The sequence below is a fragment of the Typopeltis vanoorti genome, chromosome 15 (assembly GCF_054136105.1).
Source record: "Typopeltis vanoorti isolate ZY-2024b chromosome 15, IOZ_Tvanoo_1.0, whole genome shotgun sequence".
NCBI lineage: Eukaryota > Metazoa > Arthropoda > Arachnida > Uropygi > Thelyphonidae > Typopeltis > Typopeltis vanoorti.
The window spans coordinates 28,066,901-28,090,557 of record NC_143563.1 but is presented as its reverse complement, the minus strand read 5'-3'; the positions used below and the strand labels follow the sequence as shown (position 1 = coordinate 28,090,557).

General features: G+C 34.7%; 1 protein-coding gene across 2 annotated transcripts in view; it reads left to right on the top strand.

The window, feature by feature from the left end:
• Nucleotides 1–23,657, top strand: part of LOC150098544 (uncharacterized) — a 610,245-nt gene that overhangs the window by 62,570 nt on the left and 524,018 nt on the right. For both annotated transcript variants that reach the window (XM_090405300.1, XM_090405297.1), the window contains exon 8: nucleotides 22,887–22,982. In XM_090405300.1, the coding sequence (XP_090261426.1) occupies nucleotides 22,887–22,982 (96 nt within the window). The remainder of the gene's footprint in view (nucleotides 1–22,886; nucleotides 22,983–23,657) is intronic.

Genomic DNA, 23,657 nt, shown 5'->3' with positions numbered 1-23,657 from the left:
TAAGTTTGACATCTTTTAATATCAATCCTAATACCAGTTTCTTTCATAATGTGCACAGACCATATACGTGACGAATAAGAGTGAAGATAATGTACATCCTTGTCTTATCCTTGATTTTACATCAAATCATCTTCCTATACCTCTTTCAATTCTAACTGCTGACTTACAACTTAAATATAGACTACTCTATATACTATTGCTCTATATACATTTCATTTACCCATAATTGTAGCATTTTGAAGAACTTTCCTCTTGGCGCCTTTTCTAGATCTACGAAACTTAAATACAAATCCTTGTTATATTTCCAAGATTTGTCAACTATTTGTCTTAAAGTAAAAATCTGATCCTGACAACCTCAGTGGCCTAAACCCCGCTTGTTCTTCTCAAAGTTTTTCTTCCACAGTCTTTCTCAGCCTCAGTTAAGATTATGCTAGCATAATCTTACCTGAAATACTTAGTAAGGAAATTCATGTATTATTCTCACATTCAGCTTTATTCCCTTTTTTTATAGGTGGAAACTATAAGAGCTATACTGCAATCATCTGGAATTCGGCCTTCTGACCAAGCCCTCTGAATTATGCAGTTTAGCCACTGCAAAACTTTTATATCTTCATACTTAAGCATTTCTGCTCAAATATCTACTCCAGGTGCCCTTTTGCATTTTATGTTTTTGATGGCATTTTCTACCTTAAGTATTGATAGGTACTCCTCTTTGCATTCCTTTTGAAAATGGTGTAGTATTGTTCTACGACTGCTTGGTTCATTTAAGTATTTCAAAGCGATTACTTCAGACATCTAGGATATCCTTATCTGCAGTTTTCTTGTCACTTTTATCATCTTTGAAATAGTACTCTTTTCTCCATTTCAAAGCTTTTTCAGTAGCCTCCAGATCATTTTGTCACCTTCCTGATATTTATTTTCTATATTCTCACTAGTCTTCCCATGACTGGTGAGGGGGCAAATCTACTTTTACACATAACTTTGCGGTCTTAGATTTTTCTCTGTATTCTTTTAAGACATCTGCTGACTTATTTGCTATTATTTGGTATGCCTTCTTCTTTTCCAGAACTGCTTCTTTAACTTCTTGTGTCCACCATGGTGTTCTTATTTTTGTATCCCTACAACTTCACCACATACCTCTAGCTGAATCAGTCTGTCTTCATTGTTTGACACTGAGACTCCAAAGTTTAGTTCTTGTTTTCCAACTGCTTCAGATTTTCTATAATAATGTTTGTATAGTTGAGTGTACCGTTTACCTGTAAAAGCTGCTTAACTTTAATTCTTTTTAAAACTTTTTTGCATACTGTTCTTTTCAATGTAAACATTCATTTTTATCCTGCTTTGCACTAAGTAATGGTCACTTCCAATTTCAAATCCTATCTACACTCTTGTATCTTAAACCAGCATGAAGGTATTACTATGAACAATGATGTGGTCAATGAGGCTTTTCTTATTTCTTGTGTCATCCCTTCACATTAACTTATGCATATCTTTATGTTGGAATAGGATGCTAGTAATGATTAGTTCATGTGCTTAGCAAAAATCCAGCAGATACTTACCATTATCATTAAATTTGCCTTTTTCTCCAAATTTTCCCAAAACATTTCTATATGCCTGATGGAATTTGCTTCATACTCTACTGTTTAGACTCCAAGTACTACTTTATCCATTCTCTTTATGTTAGCTGCCTGCTCTAGTGACTCAAAAAGGAGATCATTCTGTGGGACCATAGACACAAATAAGTTGACTGTACTGGATTTATTTAGAAGTATAACATCGTCTGCATAAAGTGAAGAGCTGAGATTAACATCGCCAATTTTGTTATCAGGTTTAATACCACTTCATAATGTAATCCATATAGATAATGAATAACAGAGGGGATAATCTTTGTCTGACACAAGATTTAACATCAAATCATCTTCCTGTACTTCCTTCAGTTCTAACTGCTGACTTACAACTCAAATAAAGACGAAGTATTGCTTGATTAATGTCCCATTGATACCATATAACTGTAGCGTTTTGAATAGATCTTTGTTATTATAGTTCCATGATTTCTCATCTGTTTGTTGTCAAGTGAAAATCTGATCCTGGCAGCTTCTATTTGGCCTGAATTGAGCTTATTCTTCACCAAGCTTCTCTTCCACAATCCTTCTCAACTGTTTCCCAAGTACACTTGCATAAATCTTACCAGGAATAGTCAGTACAGAAATAAAATACCTTTATAATTTTCACATTCAGTTTTATTTTCTTTTTTTATATGGGTATTATGAGAGCTCTACTCCAATCATGTGGAATTCGTTTCTCTGTCCAGGCCTTCTGAACTATGCAATGCAGCCACTATAAGGCTTTTTATACCTGCATACTTGAGCATTACTGGTCGAATATCATCAACTCCAACTGCCTTTCCACATTTCGGGCTTTTGATGGCTTTTCTACTTCAAGTATGGATAATATGTATTCCTGATTGCATGCCTGTTGAGTGTTTTTACCACTGTGCTGTCACTGCTTGTTTCATTTAGCAATTTTTCGAAGTAATTATTCCATACTTCAAGGATATCTTTCTCCAGTTTTCATGTCACCTTTATCATCTCTAATTCCTTTTACAACACACTTTACTCCATTTCTGAGCTTTTTCAACAGCTTCCAGAATATCTTGGCACCTTCCTGATATTTATTTACTATGTTCTTACCAACGTCTTCCCATGACTTTTGTTTAACTAGTTTTACACAGTGTTTAGCTTTCTTACCTTTGTCTCTGTATTCTCTAAGAGCACAAACTGACGTATTCAGCAGGAACTTTTGATATGCTTCCTTCTTTTCCTTCACTGCCTCTTTAACTTTCTCCTCAACACGTCTCTCTGGCTGAATCCTCAATGTTTTCTTCATGGCTTGCCACTTAATTTCCAAGGTTTGGTTTCTGTTCTCAATATATTGATTGTTGCTATCTTAATTCTTCTGGCATTGGACTTCTTCATCTAGATATTGAGTTGGAGCTTGTTTCAATTATTGACTCTTCACTTGGTTCCCTGACTAAAACAGCAGTGGCTTTGTTTAACTTGGTGATGTCCCAGCTACATTGAAAACTCATGTTGTACCATCATGTGCATTTGTGATAGATGAGGTTTGTAATATCTGTATTGCAATTTACACTTGAGAATCTTGAATACTTAAATTTCTGTGGTGTAGCAATTCTGTAGACAGCTTCCAGTATTGAGACCACATGTTTTAAGATAAATAACGGATTTAATAAAATATAACCCTACAAGTTTTGTAAATTGTCATCTTACATTATCAGGGGTATAGCAAAATGTTTACAGAAAAGAGATTAATTAATCTAAAGATTAATTGTAATTAATCTAGAAATGATTAATTACGCAGATGTTATCGGAACTTTACAATTGGTACATATAAATAAATAACCAGAAAATAAATTTTTTAAACACATTTGAGAGGCCGCCTTGAATTTTCTTGTAAAACAGTTATAATCATCATAAGGATTTTTGTTTGTTGCCAGACTACTTGATGGCCTGTGGTAGTTTTATGGGATGCCAAACCTGATTTATTCTGTCTTCTTTATTCGAAGTTTCGTACGTGTTCACACATTCAGATCTCCACCAAACATTCCCATTTGGCCTACATAGCAAATGCCACAAGAGCAATGAATCTACTAAACGCATGGCTTTTTCATGTGATGATGTGGAAGTTTTGGTTAATGTAAGAATCTGTAGATTTTATGCAATGGTAAAAAAAAGCCACTTTAATGTATGTTGTATTCATGGAGCAATTTTGATGCCACTTTGTCTGTATTGTTCTTGATGTAAGGTAGCGTGATTACATTCTTAAAATCTTGTTAAAGTACAGGAGTCATTGGAGGTAATTTAAGAATTTTGTTGGTCATCTTGGGTTCATAACCACTGAAGATGAGGTTATCCCTCAAGTAGTGCAGTTCTTCATTCCTTTTAATTGATGTACTGGACATCTTGTAATGTTTTATCATGCCTGTCTTTTGTAATGGATACTGGTGTGAAGCAGCATGTAAAAGTCTTCTAATTTTGGTGGGATTTCTGTAAAGGACAATCTTCTTTAAATTAAAGATGCCAAGAATATAATCTTGGTTTCATCCTTTATGCAAGTGTAAGCAAACAAAGTTTGCACGTGAAATCACTTCACGACTAATGACTTCATATCAGTTGTCTTAGTATCCCATAATGCAATGCACATATCCTTGTGGACATGTATAATACTATGCATTATGAGAAGGCCACTACCCAGACCAGTTTCAACCTTTATTGAGGTTTTGTTAGTGGGAGCCAGATACCAAAGTTGAAGTAATGCAGAAGTCATATTTCCATATACATGTATACCTATCTGTTAGGTTTATTTTGTTATGTTTGTGTGCAAGTTTAACTGGATGAATTTTATTAAAATTCAGGATTTTGACTTCTTATAAAAAAAAATAAGATGGCATTTGTCATGCCATCTTAATTTTTATTTCAAACTAGATCATTTGAACAATTCGAAATGTAGATACATAAAGAGTATGTAGCAATAACTTGTTTTGGCTGAATGGAATTTATAAAATGTGAAATTTAGGATATATGCTATAATACAGGGCTCCAAAAATACCACTTAAATCTACAAAAAATTTTACTCGGCTCATAGTATGAATTTTGTCACAGATGTGTGAATGCGTGCATGTGTGTGTATATATATGATGAACGTCCAGAAAGTAAGTTCCATTTTTAAATATTTTCACTGCAGCACTGCGATCACAATGGTCCACATGCATGCTGAGTTTGTTGATTCCTTAGCAAGGTGTTGGTGCCATTCGAATCACCTGCCACATGTGAAATTAGGTCAGTTATCCATTTCTTGAATGCAAGGAACATTAAAGTAGCTGAAATTCATTGGCAAATCATTGAGATTTATTTATTGAGAACATGCAATGAGTGATTCAACACAAAACTTCTCGCCACCTCTGACTGGGAACAATTCCATCATCCCCCATGTAGTCCTGACCTCGCACCAAGCGACTTTCACCTGTTCAAACATCTGAAATCCTTCCTTGGTGGCCGGCTGTTTCAAGACAACGATGAGGGCAAAGAAGCAGTCAATATTTTGTTTACGTCACAGGCGTTACAGTACACAGTTGTATACCTTCTACAATGAAGGTATACAACTCTTGGTGCCCCATTATGATAATTGCCTGAACAATGGCAGAAATTATGTAGAAAAATAGTGAAAGATGTCTACTTTAATTTCCAATAAAGTTTATTTTTGTAAGTATATTTTTTTTTCTCTGACAGCCCATCGGAACTTACTTTCTGGACGTCCCTCGTATATATATATATATATATAATGAAACAAAATGGTTTAACTATCAATGCACAGTGTAACTGAGTTTTGGTGGGGAATTAAGTAAACAAATGTCTCTTCTGATTTTTATCTATGCACCTCAATAATAGATGAGATTCTCCTTATTTCATATACCTATAGAAGTATGTAGAAGACTCACTAATGGAATTTTTTATATCTTTAACTAATTCTTGTTTAACAAGTCGGCAATAACTTACACAGATTCTTTATATTTCATGTCATTTTGATACTGTTCTACTAATGAGACTATGAAGTTTTTAGTTGAATGGTTTATTGAATTTAGCTTTATAATCATCTATATTAAAAAAGGTACCACACATGTTTAAATGTTTTAGAATCCATCATTTTTTGAAAAGAAGCTAGATGTTACTCAGTTGATTTCTGGTTAAGTCTAATTCAAAGTTTTTTTTGCAAAATGAACATCTTTTGAAGCTTAAATGACTCCAATTTTAAAGGGTCTCAAAAAATCTTGTATTAATCTAGAGTTTTTGTTACCAGTCCCAGGATATTTTATATACATTGTAACTTAGCCTTCATAGCACCCCACTACTCTAATTCTTTGAGAGCCATTTGTCTTAAAAAGCACTTATTGTTTTTATTGATAACACAACAGAAGTGTTTTTGTCTGTTGTTTTAATACTCTCTGGTCCTTTACCTTTAGTTTTGCACTGTTTCACAAAACTAAAAAAGTGCAGTATGCATTTCCTTATTATTCTTTCATGCTACAACATTTTCATGGTGTAACATGAAAATGTTACACCATTACTAACTTCTGATAAACAATTTTCTTCCCATTTAATCTGTTATCTGTTAAGACTCTAAATTTTCATATCTTATATTTCTTTCTTCTAAGGCACTTTTTAATGCTATCAAACCACCTACATCTTGCCCTTCCTTTGAATGTTTTCCTCCCAACTTGGCAAAGAACACTTGTTTTGCTAATCTTTCCTCTGCGATTCTATTTAAGTGGCCACACCATCTGAGATTAGCTCTAACACATTCCTGAATGTTAATAGTGGCAAGTTCTTTAATAAAATCCCATGAAATATCCTAATTTTTAATATGATGCTGCCATTGATGCCATCTGTTCACTCTGCTAATCTTTTTCAGAACTCTCATATCTGTGGTCTCTGGTCTTTGATCAATATTTTATTTCTAAGCCAGCTCTCCAATCCAGAAGTTAAAATTGGCTTGAACACTGTCTTGAATACAGTTAATTTAGTGTTTTGACTAATTTCTTTCTTATTTCATATAAATTTATTCAGCTGACTCCCTACCATACCAGCATTATGAATTCTGTTGTCTATTTCCATATTTAATTTGTCATCTTTACTAAAAATTATGCCTTAAATATATAAAATATTTTACTTGTTCTATAGGTTCACTATTCAGGATACAGTTGATGTGTTCAATGTTTTTGCTTATTTTCATTGTCTTTGCTTTTTTATTGCTGATTTTCATACCAAATTTATTATAACAGTTGTTCAATGTAGTCAGATTTGTACTGGATTTAGTTAGAAGTATGGCATCATCATCATTGTCAAATTCCTGACAAGTACCCTCTAGGGCAGGGGTCGGGAACTTTTTTGAACCAAAGAGCCATTCCACCAAAAAAATTAATTAAAACAAAATTTTGGGAGCTGCAACTTCAATTTGATTTTTCTTGGTGACTTAAAGTTGCAATTAGTTCAAACTTAAGTAAATTTCTTTTTAATTCAGTAGTTCCAGATATCAAATACCACGTTTATGTTTGCATATAAATTTTTTATATGTTCAATAAATAAAACAACATTAGGTTTGATTATGTCTTTAATCACAAAACATGCTTAAGTATAATATTGCAAAAAAATCACAATTTGTATTGCAAAATGAATTAGTCCGAACAAAAATACAATACAGTATTATGTTTTTTAATAGATATTTGATTGTTTTAATTTAAAATTCACTAATGAGACTTTTGATTTTGCATCCTCTCAGCCAAATTACTTAAATCTGGATTGTATTTCGTGCACTTTAATAGTAATTCGGCTTTCAAACTTTCATCAGTCAATTTGTTCCTATACTTATTTTTAATATAATTCATTGAAGAGAAACATTGTTCGCAATTCTACATTGAACCGAAAAGAGTCAAAACACCAAAACCAAGTTGCCTTGCATTCGAATAATTAGTTGGGAAAGAATTCCAACATTTAAATATAATTTCCTGTGATGTTTCTTTCATAGTTTCCTAATTTTCTTCAATTTGTTCCACCATTTCCTGAAGTTTTTGTACCCAGATGTTTTTATTCTGAATTTCCATAAGCCCCATTTGTAGTTCTGCAATTGATATTCCAGGAAAAGCTTCAATATCTAAATTGCAATTTAATGGATGTAATATAAATTTCATCATCTCCTGATGTTTTTTAAAATTCTGAAACCTGCTTGTAAATGAATCTAAAATTATAGTAATCATTTCAGCAAATATTTTGCAATCAACTTTTTCTTGATTTAAATTCAATCTATAATTTTTTAGATTTTCAAAATATATAAATTTTTCTTCAGTAACATCTTTGAAAAACACTTTAGTTTCTGTTCAATGGTAAGGATTTCCTCTAGTTGTAAGGCTGTGTTTCCCTTCCATTGCAACTTCAAATTTAGCTTATTAAAATGTTCTGTCATATCAAGCAAAAAACAAAAATTTTATATCCATTTGGGATTACTGAGAAGTTCCACATGATTTACATTATAATTTTTAGTGGTTAACAGGGGCAAATTCTCCATGCTTGCTGCGCAAGCTCATTACTTGAGAAAGAAGTAATATTTATTTGTTAATAAATGCATGCATTTATGAGCATTCCATTTAGACTTTTATTTTTGTAGACAGAAGATGTCGTAAGCTTGTGCGCAATAATCGAGCTTTGCGTTGTGTATCAAAGGCCGATTCTTGCTTGTCTAGTCAAAGCTATCTTGGCTTGCTTGGGTTGTCGGAGCTTCCAGGTCCTCACTGCAGCACTGCGATTTCATGCACACGCATAGCCATTTACGCTCCTTTCATGTTGTCTTAAACACAGGCCATATGCATCAAAGTAGCTCTAGCCAGTGAGCTTCAGCCAGCCTTTACAAATGTGCATTTGTTGCTTGGGAAAATTAAGTTACAACCAATTAAGTTCCAATTCATAAAGAACCGTAGGATAGAATTTGTATTTAAGTAGCTAAATTGAAAAGTATAGAATATCGTTTGTCAAATTAATGTTGTATCTGTATGATTAAATGTACATAAATTTCTAAATATATAGTTTTAAATGGTCAGTAATTCATTATTGCGCTAATCAGACTTCAATCACAGCTCTTCACTCCCTGAATGATAACAAGAGCAAGCTTGAATTTCAAGACCAGCATTCGCCCGTGGTGGTTAAGAAAACTATTACTTCTTTTAAGCACTGACAAAAAAAAACGTTTCAAAGCTTTTCCTCTTTATAACAATCGTATAAATGTAAATGTCACAAAATCTTTATGTTGACCACCTAGTTTCCTCTAAAAATGTCAAAAAGTCTGTGATTCAATGCCTGAAATTGATTATTGGAACAACAACATCCATCACTCTTTTTAGTTGTGGTAATAATCCCAAAGAATTTTTAACTAAAGCTTCTTGATGCAAAATGCAATGAAATGAAATAACTCCATGTGGAATATGAGTGGAGAATAATTTAACAAACTCCTTATTTTTCGCAATCATAGAAAGCGCGCCATCAGTCGCAATGCATACTACATTATCAATATTTATATTTTTCTTCTGTAAACTTGTTGGAAGGTTTTCCAAAATATCTTGACCTGTAGTGTGTCCTTTAAGTGTTAGCTGATCAAGAAGTTCTTCTCGAATACCAGAAGATGTGATATATTTAATCATCACACAGCATTGTGCCATATCAGAAATATCATTTGATTCAGCAACCGCAATGGATATAAAATCGGCAGAATTAATATCCATAATCTTTGAAATATTTGAAACTTCTGCAGAAATTGTTACAATCAGTTCCTTGACAGTTCTAGCCAAGAGAGGTAAATCTTTAATTTTTTTACATATCTTGTCCTTATTTTTCATATCCTTAAATAGAATTTCAGAGACATGATACATGTCTCTGAATTTTTTAGAAATTCGTCATCGGTAAAAGATTTTCTCGCTTTTGCTATTTCAAGGGATAACAAAAAACTTGCTTCAGTAGTATTCGACGAAGATTTCGTCCAAGTCGACAAATTTCTTTGCCAAAGCAATGTTTTCTTTTATAATTCTTCAATAGCTTTTTTTCTATTATCACCCTCAGGATATTTTTTACTGAAGTCTAAATGTTTTCCTCAAAAATGTCATTCGATTACTTGATTTGTTATTTTGAAGTCGTAGATGGTAAATTAAACATTGCAGATTTCCATTTACTTCAATAAATGCAAATTTCTCTATCCACATTTTGCTGAATCCTCTGTTTTCTTCAATTATTTTTCTTTTTCTTGAACTTATATTAAGTAAATTTGTGTTATTATCACAAATTTACCTGCAAGTAAAAACACAAATTCAATATAATTTGAGAATGAAGGCCACCAAGAAGGGTATAAGGACTAGATTTTTCTCTCAGTGGGTGATGCGTGATTGGAATGGATTGCCATTGGATGCTGTGAGTGCAAGCAGTGTGAATGAATTCAAGAATAAGTGTGACAGCTGGTGTGTGTAGTATGTGGCCTCCCTCGATGAGTCTCTGACTCCCTGGAGGTCTCTCGTAATAATAATAACATAATAAAAATTAATTTGTGCATAACATTATCTGACATTAATTAAACACCAGTTTAGTACCACAATAAATAAGTTAACTAACAGGATATTTATTTTGACAATTAAAATTCCTATGTATCTAAAAACCGTGGTTTTTGACAGGACAGCTGAACAATTAGTTCAAATTTTCGCCGTGGACTAGTTACCTTAGGCATGGTTAATATTTAGCTGTATTTCAAATGTAACGTAGTTGTCAGCATAAAATTTCATGCATAACACACGTCACATGCATAGTATCTAGCGGCACGAATAGGCCGTATCAAAAAACAATATTTGGTTGTTTACATTAATTATGTATCTTTTAATTCAATATAAAAGAGCCACACTTTGTTCAGCCAAGAGCCGCATAAGGCTCTGGAGCTGCCGGTTCCCGACCCCAGCTCTAGGGGGTGTACAGGATATGATAGTACTACATGAAAAACTTACACCATTACTAACTTTATATCTACGATATTCCTCCAAATCAATCTGTTACCTGTCAAGACTCCAAGAATATCAGATCTTATATTTCTATCTTCTAAGGCAGTGCTTCCAAAACTGTGGGCCACGGATCCCTTGGAGGCCGTGAAATAATGAAAACAAATTTAAAATGTTTTAAGACTAAGTGTGCCATATCAAAATGTGTATGTAAGATGTTAAAAATGTAATATTTGCATTTGATTTTTGTGATATTCGCTGTGTATGTTTTGTATTGAATATAAATATAATAAATATTATAATAATATATATCTGTATTGAGAATTTTTTTTTTCGATGGGGCCGTGAAATATTTAAATTTTTCCAAGGGGGCCTTTACATCCATAAGTTTGGGAAGCACTGTTCTAAGGCACTTGTTTACTGTATCAATCCAATTATATTGGATTGATACAGATGGTCTTGCTCTGGGTCTTTTTCCTGCCAACCTGGCAGAGAACACTTATTTTGCTAATTTTTCTTTTCCTATTCTGTTTAAATGACCATACCACCTGACATTAGATCTGCTAACACATTCCTGGATGCTAACAATGTCTAGAAGTATAACATCATCTGTATAAAGAGCTAAGATTAACATTGCCAATTTTGATATCAGATTTAATACTATTATCCTTCATAACATGATCCATATACACAATGAATAACACTAGAGATAATGTGCACCCTTGTCGCACACCTGATTTAGCATCAAACCATCTTCCTGTACTCCCTTCGATTCTCACTGACTTGCAGCTTAAATAAAGACTGTATTGCTGTAGCCTTTTGACAAGCTTTCCTTTTGGCACCTTTTAATATCCCTTTTCCAGGTCGACTAAACTTAAATACAAATCCTTGTTATATTTTCAAAATTTGTCAACTATTTGTCTTAAAGCGAAAATCTGATCCTGACAACCTCTGTGGCCTAAATCCAGCTTGTTCATCACTAAGCTTCACTTCCAGAATTTTTACTTAGCCATTTCTTGAATATACTTGCATAAATTTTACCAGGAATGCTGAGTAGGAAATACCTCTGTAATTCTCACATTCACTTTTATTTCCCTTTTTTATAGATAGCTAATATGAGAGCTCTACTCTAGCGTTAAATTCTGAATGAAACAGAAATTAATTCCATTTATGTTTTATTCAGATTTAACATGCAAGAACATTCCCGGGGCCAATATTGGTATATCAGAAGAAATAAAGCTAATTGTAATTTATAAGCAACATTAGTAATTTAAGTAAAACTTGTGTATGCATCATGTTGTAAATAATTATTGTAAATTTTCTGATGTTTAAACTATGTGGATTTTGTGCATGTACTTGTGTACTGTCAAGAGAAAGATAATTGGATTAGATAGTGATGGCCTGAAGCTAAACACGTGTACCAAGTAGGATGCGCACACAGGTTCCCTCCATAAAACACGCTAGGGGAGAGTGTGTCGCTAGGTCGTGGGAAAAGTGAGAGAGAGCAGGATGACGTAGGAAGGAAACATCGAGCGCGTGATTTAAAAAGCGTAGCGGTGCTAGTTTGTGGCTTTTTTCTCTTCCCCTTGAATTGGAGTGGTCATCGAGATAGAGGTCGTTGGAGCACGCTGAAGTGTCTATGGCAAGTTCGCCGGTCAACGAATAGCCCAGTGGATTGGAGTTCTCGAGCACCACGGAGATCGATACGCCATGCCGAGCCAGTTTTACCTTTTGGCGGAGATGTGTCTAGTCTGAGTCCATCAGTCGAATAGTGTACATGAAATCAATTAAGAGAAGGATCAAGGAAACGAAGTTCTGTCAAGATGTATGTGAAGGTTGAATAATTCCCCAGCCTTTAGTAATGTAATGTAGAATGTTTGGTAATGTAGAATTTTGATCTGTTATATAATTGTATTGAGGGGAACAACCTGTAATTGTAAAAAGGACTTAAGGTTTATAATGTTTCGATTAATGAAAGGACTTTGGAGATTATGCTAAAGGAAGTAGAGGAACTTTGAGTTTTGGATAGAGGAATTGTTTGGAAGCTCTTTGAGATAACTCTGTTATTGATAAATGAATGACCTCTAGCATTGTTATGTGTAAAATGGATAATTGTCCTACTTGAAATAATGTTTTTACATATTACGGGAGAATTAGAAATTTTAGTTGAGTATACTCATTCCCTAAAGTTAGTGCAATTCTATGTCAGAGTTTGTTTATAAAGTGTAAATTGTCTGATTTTGTAATTAAATGTTTTTCTTTAGTATTAATTGATGTCTTGCCTGATTTCCTTTCTATTGCACTGCTCATTAAATTAGAACCGAGGTAAAATACAAGGGAGGCTACGACTGTGAAATGAATTTTAGGTATTTGGTGAATTTAGAGTTTAATGACAGTGCTTAAGGGATATTAGACAGTGTACTAAACTGTGTTCTAGTTCCTTGATTTTGCATTGTTCAGTAGTCTAGGATTTAAGGTGGCGCAGTATAATAGAAATTTTCTCTGAATCTGAAAAAGAACTGGCACCAGCACTGAAACAAAGGAATTAGCACTATCCAGTGGCAATCCCTTTGTCTTCAATCCACGTGCACTACTCTTAAGAAAGTTTAACGACCCAGATTAAATATTGAGACTGCATAGGAATTATAGTATATTAACTTGATGCATCGAGCAAAGAACTTTTATTGAAATTATGCTAAGGAAATTATATGAGGGAATAAGTCAGGATTAAGATCATAAATCACAACGTTAGGAGAGAAAAGAATAAATATTACACTAGTCATCCATAACTTGACCATCTGACCAGGCCTTCTGAATTATGCAGTGAAATCACTGTAAAACTTTTATACCTCCATGTTTGAGCATTTCAGGTCAAATTTCATCCTCTCCCGCTGCCTTTATTACATTTCATATTTTTGATGACTTTTACTACTTCAAGTATGGATATATATTTCTGACTGCATTCCTGTTGGAAGTTTTCTAGCACTGTGCTGACACTGCTTGTTTAGTTTTGTAATCTTTCCACGTAACTCCAGACATCTAGAATATCTTTATTTTCAGTTTTCATGTTACTGTTATCATCTGATTCCTTTTACAGTACTTTCTTCTATTTCTAAGCTTTTTCAATAGTCTAAAGAATATTTTGCCAACTTTGATATTTATTTTTTATGTTATTACCAAAGTCTTCCCATGATTTTGGTAACAACATGCTCATGTCCTTAATTGGTTTTACACAGTGCTTCACTTCCTTACATTTTTCTCTTTATTCTCTAAGAGCACAAGCTGATTTATTTGATTGGAACTTTTGGTGTGTTTTCTTCTTTTTCTTCACTGCCTCTTTAACTTCCTGAATCCACCATGGAGTTCTGATTTTTCTATCTCTACAGACAACCTCACCATATTGTTGGAAGGGGACCAATCGTTCGATGCTGTTAGCACACTCTCCCTCGATGAGTCTTTGGACTCCCTGGAGGTGTCAAATAATAATAATAATAATAATATGCCTCTCTGGCTGAATCAATGTTTTCTTCAGGGTTTGCCAATGAATCTCCAAGGTTTGGTTCTTATTTTCAAACTAACTTTTTCTCTCCAATGATATTTGTGTATTCGAATCTACAATTCACCTCTGAAAGCTGCTCAACTTCGATTTGTTTTAAAACTTTCTTACACAATCTTTTTTTCAATACCAAATTTGATTTTATCCTATTCAAAAATAAGCAGTGAGCACTTCTTATTTCAATTTCCTTGTATACTTTTGTGTCCTGAACCAGTGGGAAAACATTGCTCACATTTTTATCTTGGAACGTGGTGTTAGTAATAACTAACCACATCCTGAACAGAAATCCAACAGACATTTACCATTATTATTAGCTTTGCACTTTTCTTAAAATTCTCCCCAAACATTTCTATATGTCTTGTAATCACCTACTCTGCTGTTTAGATCTCCAACAGGACCAACTTTTCGTTTTTCATTCTGTCGGCTGCCTTCTGTAATGCCTTGAAATATTCCTACATTTCTTCCTTAGTAGCATCTTCTGTGGGATCAAAGAATAAATAAGTCTTTACCCAGTTCCCTATTCTGATATCTATCCACATCACTCTACTGGATATTGCCTGCCATTCAAGAAGATTATCCTCATATTTAATGTTAAATACTATAGCTACTCCTCTTCCTCGATTGTTATTGCACTAACATAGCATTTTGTATTTGATGCTTAGAAAGATCTCACCTGTTTTTGTTTTTCTTTGTTTCGGTCAGGCCTATTATGTCTATCTGGTTATCCAATTCTTCTACTAGTTCCATATCTTTTCCATTGATGCTTCTTACATCGATAGTACCAGTCTTGCATTCTGATGATGTTGAGTTGGTATGTGTTTCAGGATTTGTTCCAGTATTTGACTTTCCATTGTTCATCCTGATTTCTACACAAAAACAACAGAGTCTTTGTTTAACTGGGTGATTTACGCCATCATGAAATTCTGTCATGTTGTACCATTATTTTGCATTGTGGTTCAAGCCAATAAAAATACAATTTGGTTAGCCAAATTCCAAATTGCCAGCCCATCCTCGTTTGTTCAGTATCCAAGTAGATATTTAACAGGTTGCACCACAGAAGGTGAGGATTGAGCATTAGGTCAGAAGCCCAGTTGGTTCTTTGCATTCCTTAAAAGGCTCTATGGAGGTCTCCTTCCAGTTATGCAGCTTTGATCCTCAAGCCTCCTAATAGTATGTTCATGCCAACTAACTGTTCACAGGGACAAAGTCTATGAAGAAATTAACTTATTAAATTACTAATTATATGAAGAGCCAAAGGCTTCATATAATTAGTAATTATAATTCATAATTATTAAATTAATTCTAGTAGAGAGGTTTATATGCTGGTTAAACATGATAACTAATAATTAAGGAATTGACAGCGTACACTAGAAATATAAATTAAATAAACTTTAATATATACTTTCCGATATTTCGGCAAACGTCACGTTGCCATCTTCTTGGGAACTTATTACAAAGACAAGTGCACACAAGTACTACATAACAGCAAATGAGACCGAAGCTAGGAAGCTCACGTTTTCCTAAAGTCTTGATGGTGTCCCCTGGTGGGCTATATTGGTAGTTCTTGGCCTTTGGGCTGAAGTTGTTCTGATAAATGTTTCCCAAATTTGGGGCAGTCTCATGCATCCAAATTTGTTGAGATTTGGCATGTTCCTAAGGGCTGAGGATGATTCCATGAATAGTCTTTCATATTTGAACTTGCTGCAGTGTATTACTGTGGCTTTCTTCCATCTTATTTTGTGGTGAGTATCCAGAGCATGGTCTGCAAGCCCAGAGTGGCTGTACTGGTGAAATCGGATGTAATCCTTGTGTTCTGAGATTCTGATATTTGCTGTCCTGCCTGTTTGGCCAAAGTAGGACAATTTACAGCTACAAGGGATCTGATATACACCAGGTAGGTCTAGGGGAAGTGGTTGGTCTTTAGTGGAGTGGATAAGGAATGCTAATTTTCTATGTGGTCTGTAACAAGTGGTCAAGTCATGTTTTTTTAAGATTTTGTTGATTTTTTCCGAGGTGCCTCAGATGTAGGGAATGGTGATGGATTTAGAGTAATCTTTTTTGTGAAGGGGGGAGGGGGGTTGTGGATAACTGGTTTAAGTATTTTTTGAATTCTTTTTTTTGGGGGGGGGTAGCCATTGGCTGAGAAAGTGTCATGGATGTGATTTAATTCAGTGGTTAGGGCTTGATCATTTGAACAGATTATTTTTGCCCTGTTGAATGGTGTCTTAATAACTCCATATTGTTGTGAGGGGGGGGGTGATGGGATTGTTGGTGAATGTATCTGCCTGTATGGGTGGGTTTTCTATAAACTGAGAAAACCAAGGTTCCATCAGGTTGGCAGGTGACTAGTGTGTCTAGGAAGGGGAGGTTATTGTTTTCCTCTTTTTCCAGGGTGAACTTGATTCTAGGGTGTTGGTTGTTTAAATGTGTTAGGTAAGAGAGGAGTGAATCTGCTATTTGGCCACATGGCCCGGATATCTCCGGGCGAAGGTCGAAATTAGTCTGTGTAGTGGCCCTTCCCTTAATGCATAACATTAGACATATCTGCAAGGAGATGTGTTTTGTATTAAGAGAGATACTGAGACAGGAGTGTTGGTTGCTTGCTCCACCTTTGCAAGGAGTCACTCTGGTGTTGTACCACCTTACCCCCAGTCCTGAAGATACTTTCAGGTGCAAACTTTGTTTGCTCACACTTGGATAAAGGATTAAACTAAATTTATTATATTCTAACCAAGTGAAAAATAAACTTTCAACATCTTTCTCTAAATCCAGAGTAATTTATTAAAAAGGTGGCACACCAATTGGCAACTCCTATAGGTAGAGATGACCTGCTAATGCTTCTGGCTGGTATCTCCACATGGGCCTGGCTCCCACTGAAGAGACATCAATTAAGGTCGAAACTAGTCTGGGTAGTGGCCCTTCCCTTAATGCATAACATTAGACATATCTGCAAGGAGATGTGTTTTGCATTAAGAGAGATACTGAGACAGGAGTGTTGGTAGCTTGCTCCACCTTTGCAAGGAGTCAACCTGGTGTTGTACCACCTTATCCCCAGTCCTGAAGATACTTTCAGGCGCAAACTTTGTTCGCTCACACTTGGATAAAGGATTAAACTAAATTTATTATATTCTAACCAAGTGAAAAATAAACTTTCAATATTCTATTGTTTGTTTCCATATTTAATTTGCCATCTTCATTAATTTCCCCATTGAGAATACATTTGAAGTTTCCTATATTCCTCCATGTTTCATAGTTTTGACCTTTTACACCAGTTATTCAATTTAGTTAAAGAATACTGCTGACTTGCACTGGATTTGTTTAGGAATATGACATCATCATCATACGTATCAAGGATTTAGGCCTAGCATGCCTGTTGCGGCCTTAGAAGTCATCGTTTAAGAGGACGTCCTGGTTTTCTTTTTCCTAATGGCTTGTACTTTAAGGTTTGTTTTGGTAATCTTTCTGTTTTCATTCTTTGAACGTGTTCCATCCATTTATGTTTATATTTTTTAATTTTTTTCGATTACTAGTTCTTGGTTTAATTCTTTCATTATTTCTTCATTTCTTTTGTGATCAAATAGGGTATACTTTGCAGTTTTTCTCATAAACTTCATTTCTGCTGTTATTAATCTTTGTTTGTCTTTTTGTTTTATTGTCCAGATTTCGCTTCCATACAATAAGACTGGTAGAGCTAATGTATTGTATACTTTTAGTCTGGTTTGTTTTTGAACTAGGTTTGGTTTAAATATAGAGTTAATTACACCTGTTATTTTTAAATATTTTGCAATTTTTATGTTTATATCTTTTTTATTTTCATATGTGATCGTACATCCTAGGTAGTTAAATGAATTCACCTGTTCTAAGATCTTGTTATCTATTATTATTTTAGTTCTTGCTGGATTATGACATCATCTGCATAAAGCAAAGAACTAAATTTGATATTTCCGATTCTGATAACAGGTTTAATACCACTTTATTTCATAATGTGATCCATATAGATGATGAATAAGAGTGGAGATAGTGTGCACCCTTGTCTTATTTCTGGATTTTACATCACACTATCTCTCTCTACACTTCATTCATTCTTGACTACTGACTTACATCTTAAATATAGACTCTATATGACACAAGCAATACTCCAGGTGGCGTATTGTGTGTGTGGAGTGGAATTATCGCTCCTGAAAAATAAGTAACTTTTTTGTATTTTATTTGAGAATATTAGGTTAACTTATTGTAGTTTTAAATGGGTGTGGGATTGACTTGAACTAGTTAGTTTGTAAGTAAACATTTTTTAAAACAATTTAAATACAATATTGTTGACATGGACCAATGCATGGATGAACAGTGGCAGCAAAGATCACTCAGCCGGTGAATTGAATTTGTGGGATTTTATTAGTGCAGTGTGTGTGAAATGTATTCATCAAAAAAAAATGATATGCCGAAGAAAATTGAAACTGGAGAGAGATAGAGTGTGTATTAAGTATTTCAAAAGTGAGTGTTTGTTAGGTGATGAGAATGCAGCAAATATTAGTAGAGTGGACAGTATCAGCAGTAGGATGGAAAATGATGTTATTAATGTTGAATATGTGGACATAGAAATAGAAGGGAGCAAAATGGACATTTACAAAGAAATTGCATGCTTAAATGTTATCCTTCATAGGACAAAGCGTGAATTGAAAAATTGCCGAAGTGGCAAGAGATTAGCAGGACTGAAAAGGGAGAGAAGCAGGTGGGCTGAAGGAATAATAAAGACCTACCGAACAAACAAAAACACAAGTTAATGAAAATATTATGTACAGAGACTCGATGATCAGGGGAGCACTTAATGAAAGTATGACAAAATCATGTTTTCTGGGTACAACAATTCACAATGTTAGCCACACCATCCGGCTGCAAAAAAGGCAAGTCAAAGGAAATGCTTATCTTGATCGGTACAAATGATGTTAGAGGTGAAGTATTCTATGAGGGAGGATGAGTGTAAAGGATTTTTTAGAAAAGCAAAATTGAAGAGCAAGAAGGTGAAGATTGTAAGTCTCCTACTATGCTATAATGGAGGAGAGCTGAGGAGGAGAGCATTGAGTGGGTGGGGGGGGGGCATTAGTGCCAGAAGCATCAGGAACAAGAGGGAGGAGTTTTTTCGCATTGATTAGTGCAACCTTGCCAAAAGTTATAGGCATTAGTAAGACGTGGCTAACAGCAGATGATGTAGTTACAGGGATGGAATGTGAGGAGGAATTTTGTGTTTTCAGGGAAGATAGAGAAGATAGGATGGGGAAAGGATACTGCTGATGATAGCAGATGAATTGCAGCCAAAAATAATAGGAGAGGCAGGAGGGAGACTATCCATTTGAAGCAGTCTGGTGTGAGATTAAGGCCATTAAGACAAAATATATAGTCAGTTGTCGCTATAGGCCAGGGAGTTCTAGAGATGATCTAGAAGACATGCATTGCCAAATTAGTACAATGAGTACATTTTGAGTGATTATTATTATGGGGAACTTCAGCTATGGAGATATAGACTTAAAGGAAGAAAGATCACATGCCAGGAAGGAAATAGAATTTATTCACCTACTAAGAGATAATTACTTAAGGCAGCATGTGGTGGAGGGGATTAGGGGTGGGAGAGTATTGGGCCTGGTCATAGGATCAGAAGAACTACCCATTACTAAGGTGACCACATTGTCTCCGATTGGCAAAAGTGACCATGCACTCTTGACTTGGGAGATTGTGAAACATAGAAATATTCTGTCAAGAATAGGTTTATGTTGAACTACAAGGCAGATGTTATGACAAGCTTAGATGAAAAGCTTAAATCTGTGCCATGGCATAAAACACTGCAGGATAAAGTTAGTAATGCATGGGATATAGTTAAGGGTCATCTAGAGGAATCAATATTAAATTGTATACCTAAGATAAGAAGGGTTAATCACATGGGAGAGTTAGATGGATGAGTAATATCATTAACTGTGAGCTGCAGAAGAAGAAAATGCTGTGGAGTGTATATAAAGAGAAAGGTGACGAGCATGGAAAGGAAGGCAAAATCAGATTATACGAAGAATCTAGTGAAGCAGGTCAAGTTCCAAAGAGTTCTTTCGTTATGTGGCAAGTAAGAGGAAGAATGACTAAGGAAGATTAACATTAATGAGTGATGATGGTAATGAGGAGACAGAAGCAGATAAAATAGTTGAGTTACTCAGGGACCAATTTGCACGCGTATATCATCTTAGAGGTTACGGCTTTAACATATGTGGCAGACACTGATGCGGGAACAGAGGTGGATGAATTGGAGGTTCTTAGGATATTGCAGAATCTCAATATAAATACAGTTCTGGGATATCAGCTTGCATTTTGCAGAAATGTGCAAGGGAACTGGCAATGCCTCTGACAAGGATCTTTAATTTAAGTCTCAGCTCTGGTCAAGTTCCAAGGGAGTGGAAAGAGGACAAAATAATTCCCTTCCATAAGGAGGTTTTAAGATTGCAGTAGTAAATTATAGATCAATAAGCTACTAGGTTGTGGTGGTAAAAGTACTAGAAAAATTGGTCAAAAAGAGAATTTAAGAATGGGTAGATAAAATATGATACTGTATGAAGGTCAACATGGCTTTGTGAAGTAATTTACTAACTTTTTATAATAGACTAACAACTGAGTTGGATAAAGGCTATCCAACTCAGTTGTTAGATGATGATTTTGCCGATTTTTCAAAGGCATTTTACACAATACCACATGGAACTCTGTTACGCAAATTACAACAAATGGAGATCAATATGATACTGATTAAGTGTATAAAAGGGCGACTGCTGGACAGATATCAAAAGGTGGTATATGGAAGGCCAGAATCAAAGTGAAAAGATGACTAGTGGTGTGCTGCAAGGTTCAATGTTAGGACCACTGTTTAATTTGCACATGAATGATATAGGAAATAACCTGAAAGGAAATATTGTGTTTGCTGATGATGCAAAATTAGGTAGAATAACAGTTAATGAATGTGATGTGAAGAGCTTGCAGGATGATTTAAATAATCTGTCAGTAAGGGCAAAAGATAATATGTGTCAGTTTAATGTGGAGAAGTGTAAATTTATACATTTTGGGAAAAATAGATTGCAAGCCCTGTAGCACATTGATGGCACTGTACTTCAGGAAATAGATGAAGCTAGAGATTTAGGGATGGTGGTAGACAGAAAGTTCAAGTTTAGAGGACATGTTGCTATGGTGGCCCATAAGATTACTTGGCTATTGAAGAACACATTGACTTGTAGAGATAAGGACATTGTTATTCCTCTTTATAATGCCTTGATACAACCACATCTGGATTACTGTGCCCAAGTCTGGTCCCCCTGGGTTTCTTAGAGATGAGGAAGTGGTGGAGAGGATTCAGAGGTTAGTGACCAAGATGGTGAGCAGCTTGTGGAATATTCCCTATGAGGATAGATTGAGGATGTGTGTATTGCAGAAGTTGGTTGATAGGATAAAAAGAAGGTATATGATAGAAACATTTAAGTTGCTTAAATCGTTTTATAGAATTGATGCAGGGGAAATGTTTCAGCCCTTGGCTAGAGGTACCAGAACAAGGGGTCATCCCTGGAAGTTGAATATAGGTGTGGTTAGTAGGGGTATGAGGACTAGATTTCTTGTTTGGAAAGTTATGAATGAGTGGAATGGGTTTCCAGAGACTATACAGTATTATTCTTATTAGATTATTAATAATTATTAGATATTATTATTTAATTATTTCAAGAGATTTTAATTTGTATCTTCAATTTCTGCATTTTCTGGTAATGGAAAGGGTGCTGTAATCTTAAGCATCAGAATGTAAAAAGACCACTGCCTTTGAACTGCTTCCCTCATATCAACAATTGGGAAAAGTTTTCTCTGAAGTTTTCTGTAATTTGCATAAAAAGCATAAATCATTATACTGTGATGAGCCATCTAGTGGAAGTATTTGGAACTACAGATGTACTTCCTAATAAGTTCCACTTGCTAAGCAGTGAATTTAGAACTTATGAACTCCTTCCTTCCTTTCTCTCTCTCTCACACACACTCACTCACTCTTTATTCTTTCAATGACACTATATCTCATATATACCAAAGTTAGTACTTTTCTTTATGTTGATTCCAGACATGAGTAGTTGGTTGGCCAACATATATCACATTATTTCCTGGTTGGGCACTTGATACTGCACATAGTTCAATTTTAGCCTCATAAATGGTCCTGTAAACATAATAAAATATGACTATTAAACTGAATTCTGTGGTTTGTGTGTTTTTTGTAAATTAAAAATATGCGCAGGTATAATTGTCTCAATTGGATGATGAAAATATTTTATCTGTGAATGAATGAATGATTCTGTGAGTGAGTGTGATAATAGCATGTAAAAACTTAGCTTTTCATTTGAAAGCTAAGTTTTTGGCTGGAGTCGATTTGAAAACTAAGAATTTTATTCAAAAATAAAATGGTACAGTCGATTCTCAATATAGTAAACAGCATTATAACAAGCCTGCTCATTGTGACTGAAACTACTTAAAAGGCTCCACCAAAACTGCCATAAGCACAATGCTGTGCTAAAGGATCACTATATCAAATTATCCATAACAAACCATTGCTGTGTTTGCTACAGTGAGAATTGTTTGTATACATTGAAGTTTTATGGGAAGCAGTTTTAATATAATAACCTTTGTTGTCATAAGCCACCAGTAATGATTTGAAAAAATAACAGTTTACATTGTTCATTTCAGTTAATGCAATTGATCTAAAATCTGAAAGGCCCAGGCTACAGGCAGAAAATAAACCAAGAAGAGTGAGAAAAGCAGTGCCAGTAAACAATAAAAAAGGTGATATCTTCTTTAAATTATGTAGCTTTCTCATATAATTGCTATTATTTGTTGAAAATTCATTATCATCCTGGTCTCTCTCTCTCACACACACACACACACACACACACACTAGAACTCTTTAATTCTACAACTTTAGGCATCTTTAATTTATGCTAGTGGCCTGGTTGATCGCATGATGCTAGATGGAGAGCATACTCCATCTAACAGATTGTGGGTTTGAATCCCACCAGGCTTGCATGTTTGTGATTGTTTTATCATGTGTACTGCAATAACCATCGATATAGCACAGTATGACCTTTGCTCTCCTTGCACCATTAAAACCATAAATCATCATCATCTTTAATTTTAACTAACCGTTGCTATACATTTAATAATTTGGAAAAAAATATACAGGGTGGCCATAATTAAACTTCCCCTATTCAGAGCCTTATGTCGCTCAATCTAACAATGGAATGTCACCATATTTCGTAGGGAAAGTATTCAAGACGTGGGAAGAAGGATTCTGGAAAAAAAAAAAAAGTTAGAAAAGTTGCTGATAGTGGGGAATATGGTGCTTTACAATTAAAAAAAAATGTGTTGAAATGGACAGACAAATTGAATAACGGACTAAACAGAAATCAAAGATTACTTTTATGTGCTGCACTTATGATAACGTAACAATAAGACATTTAA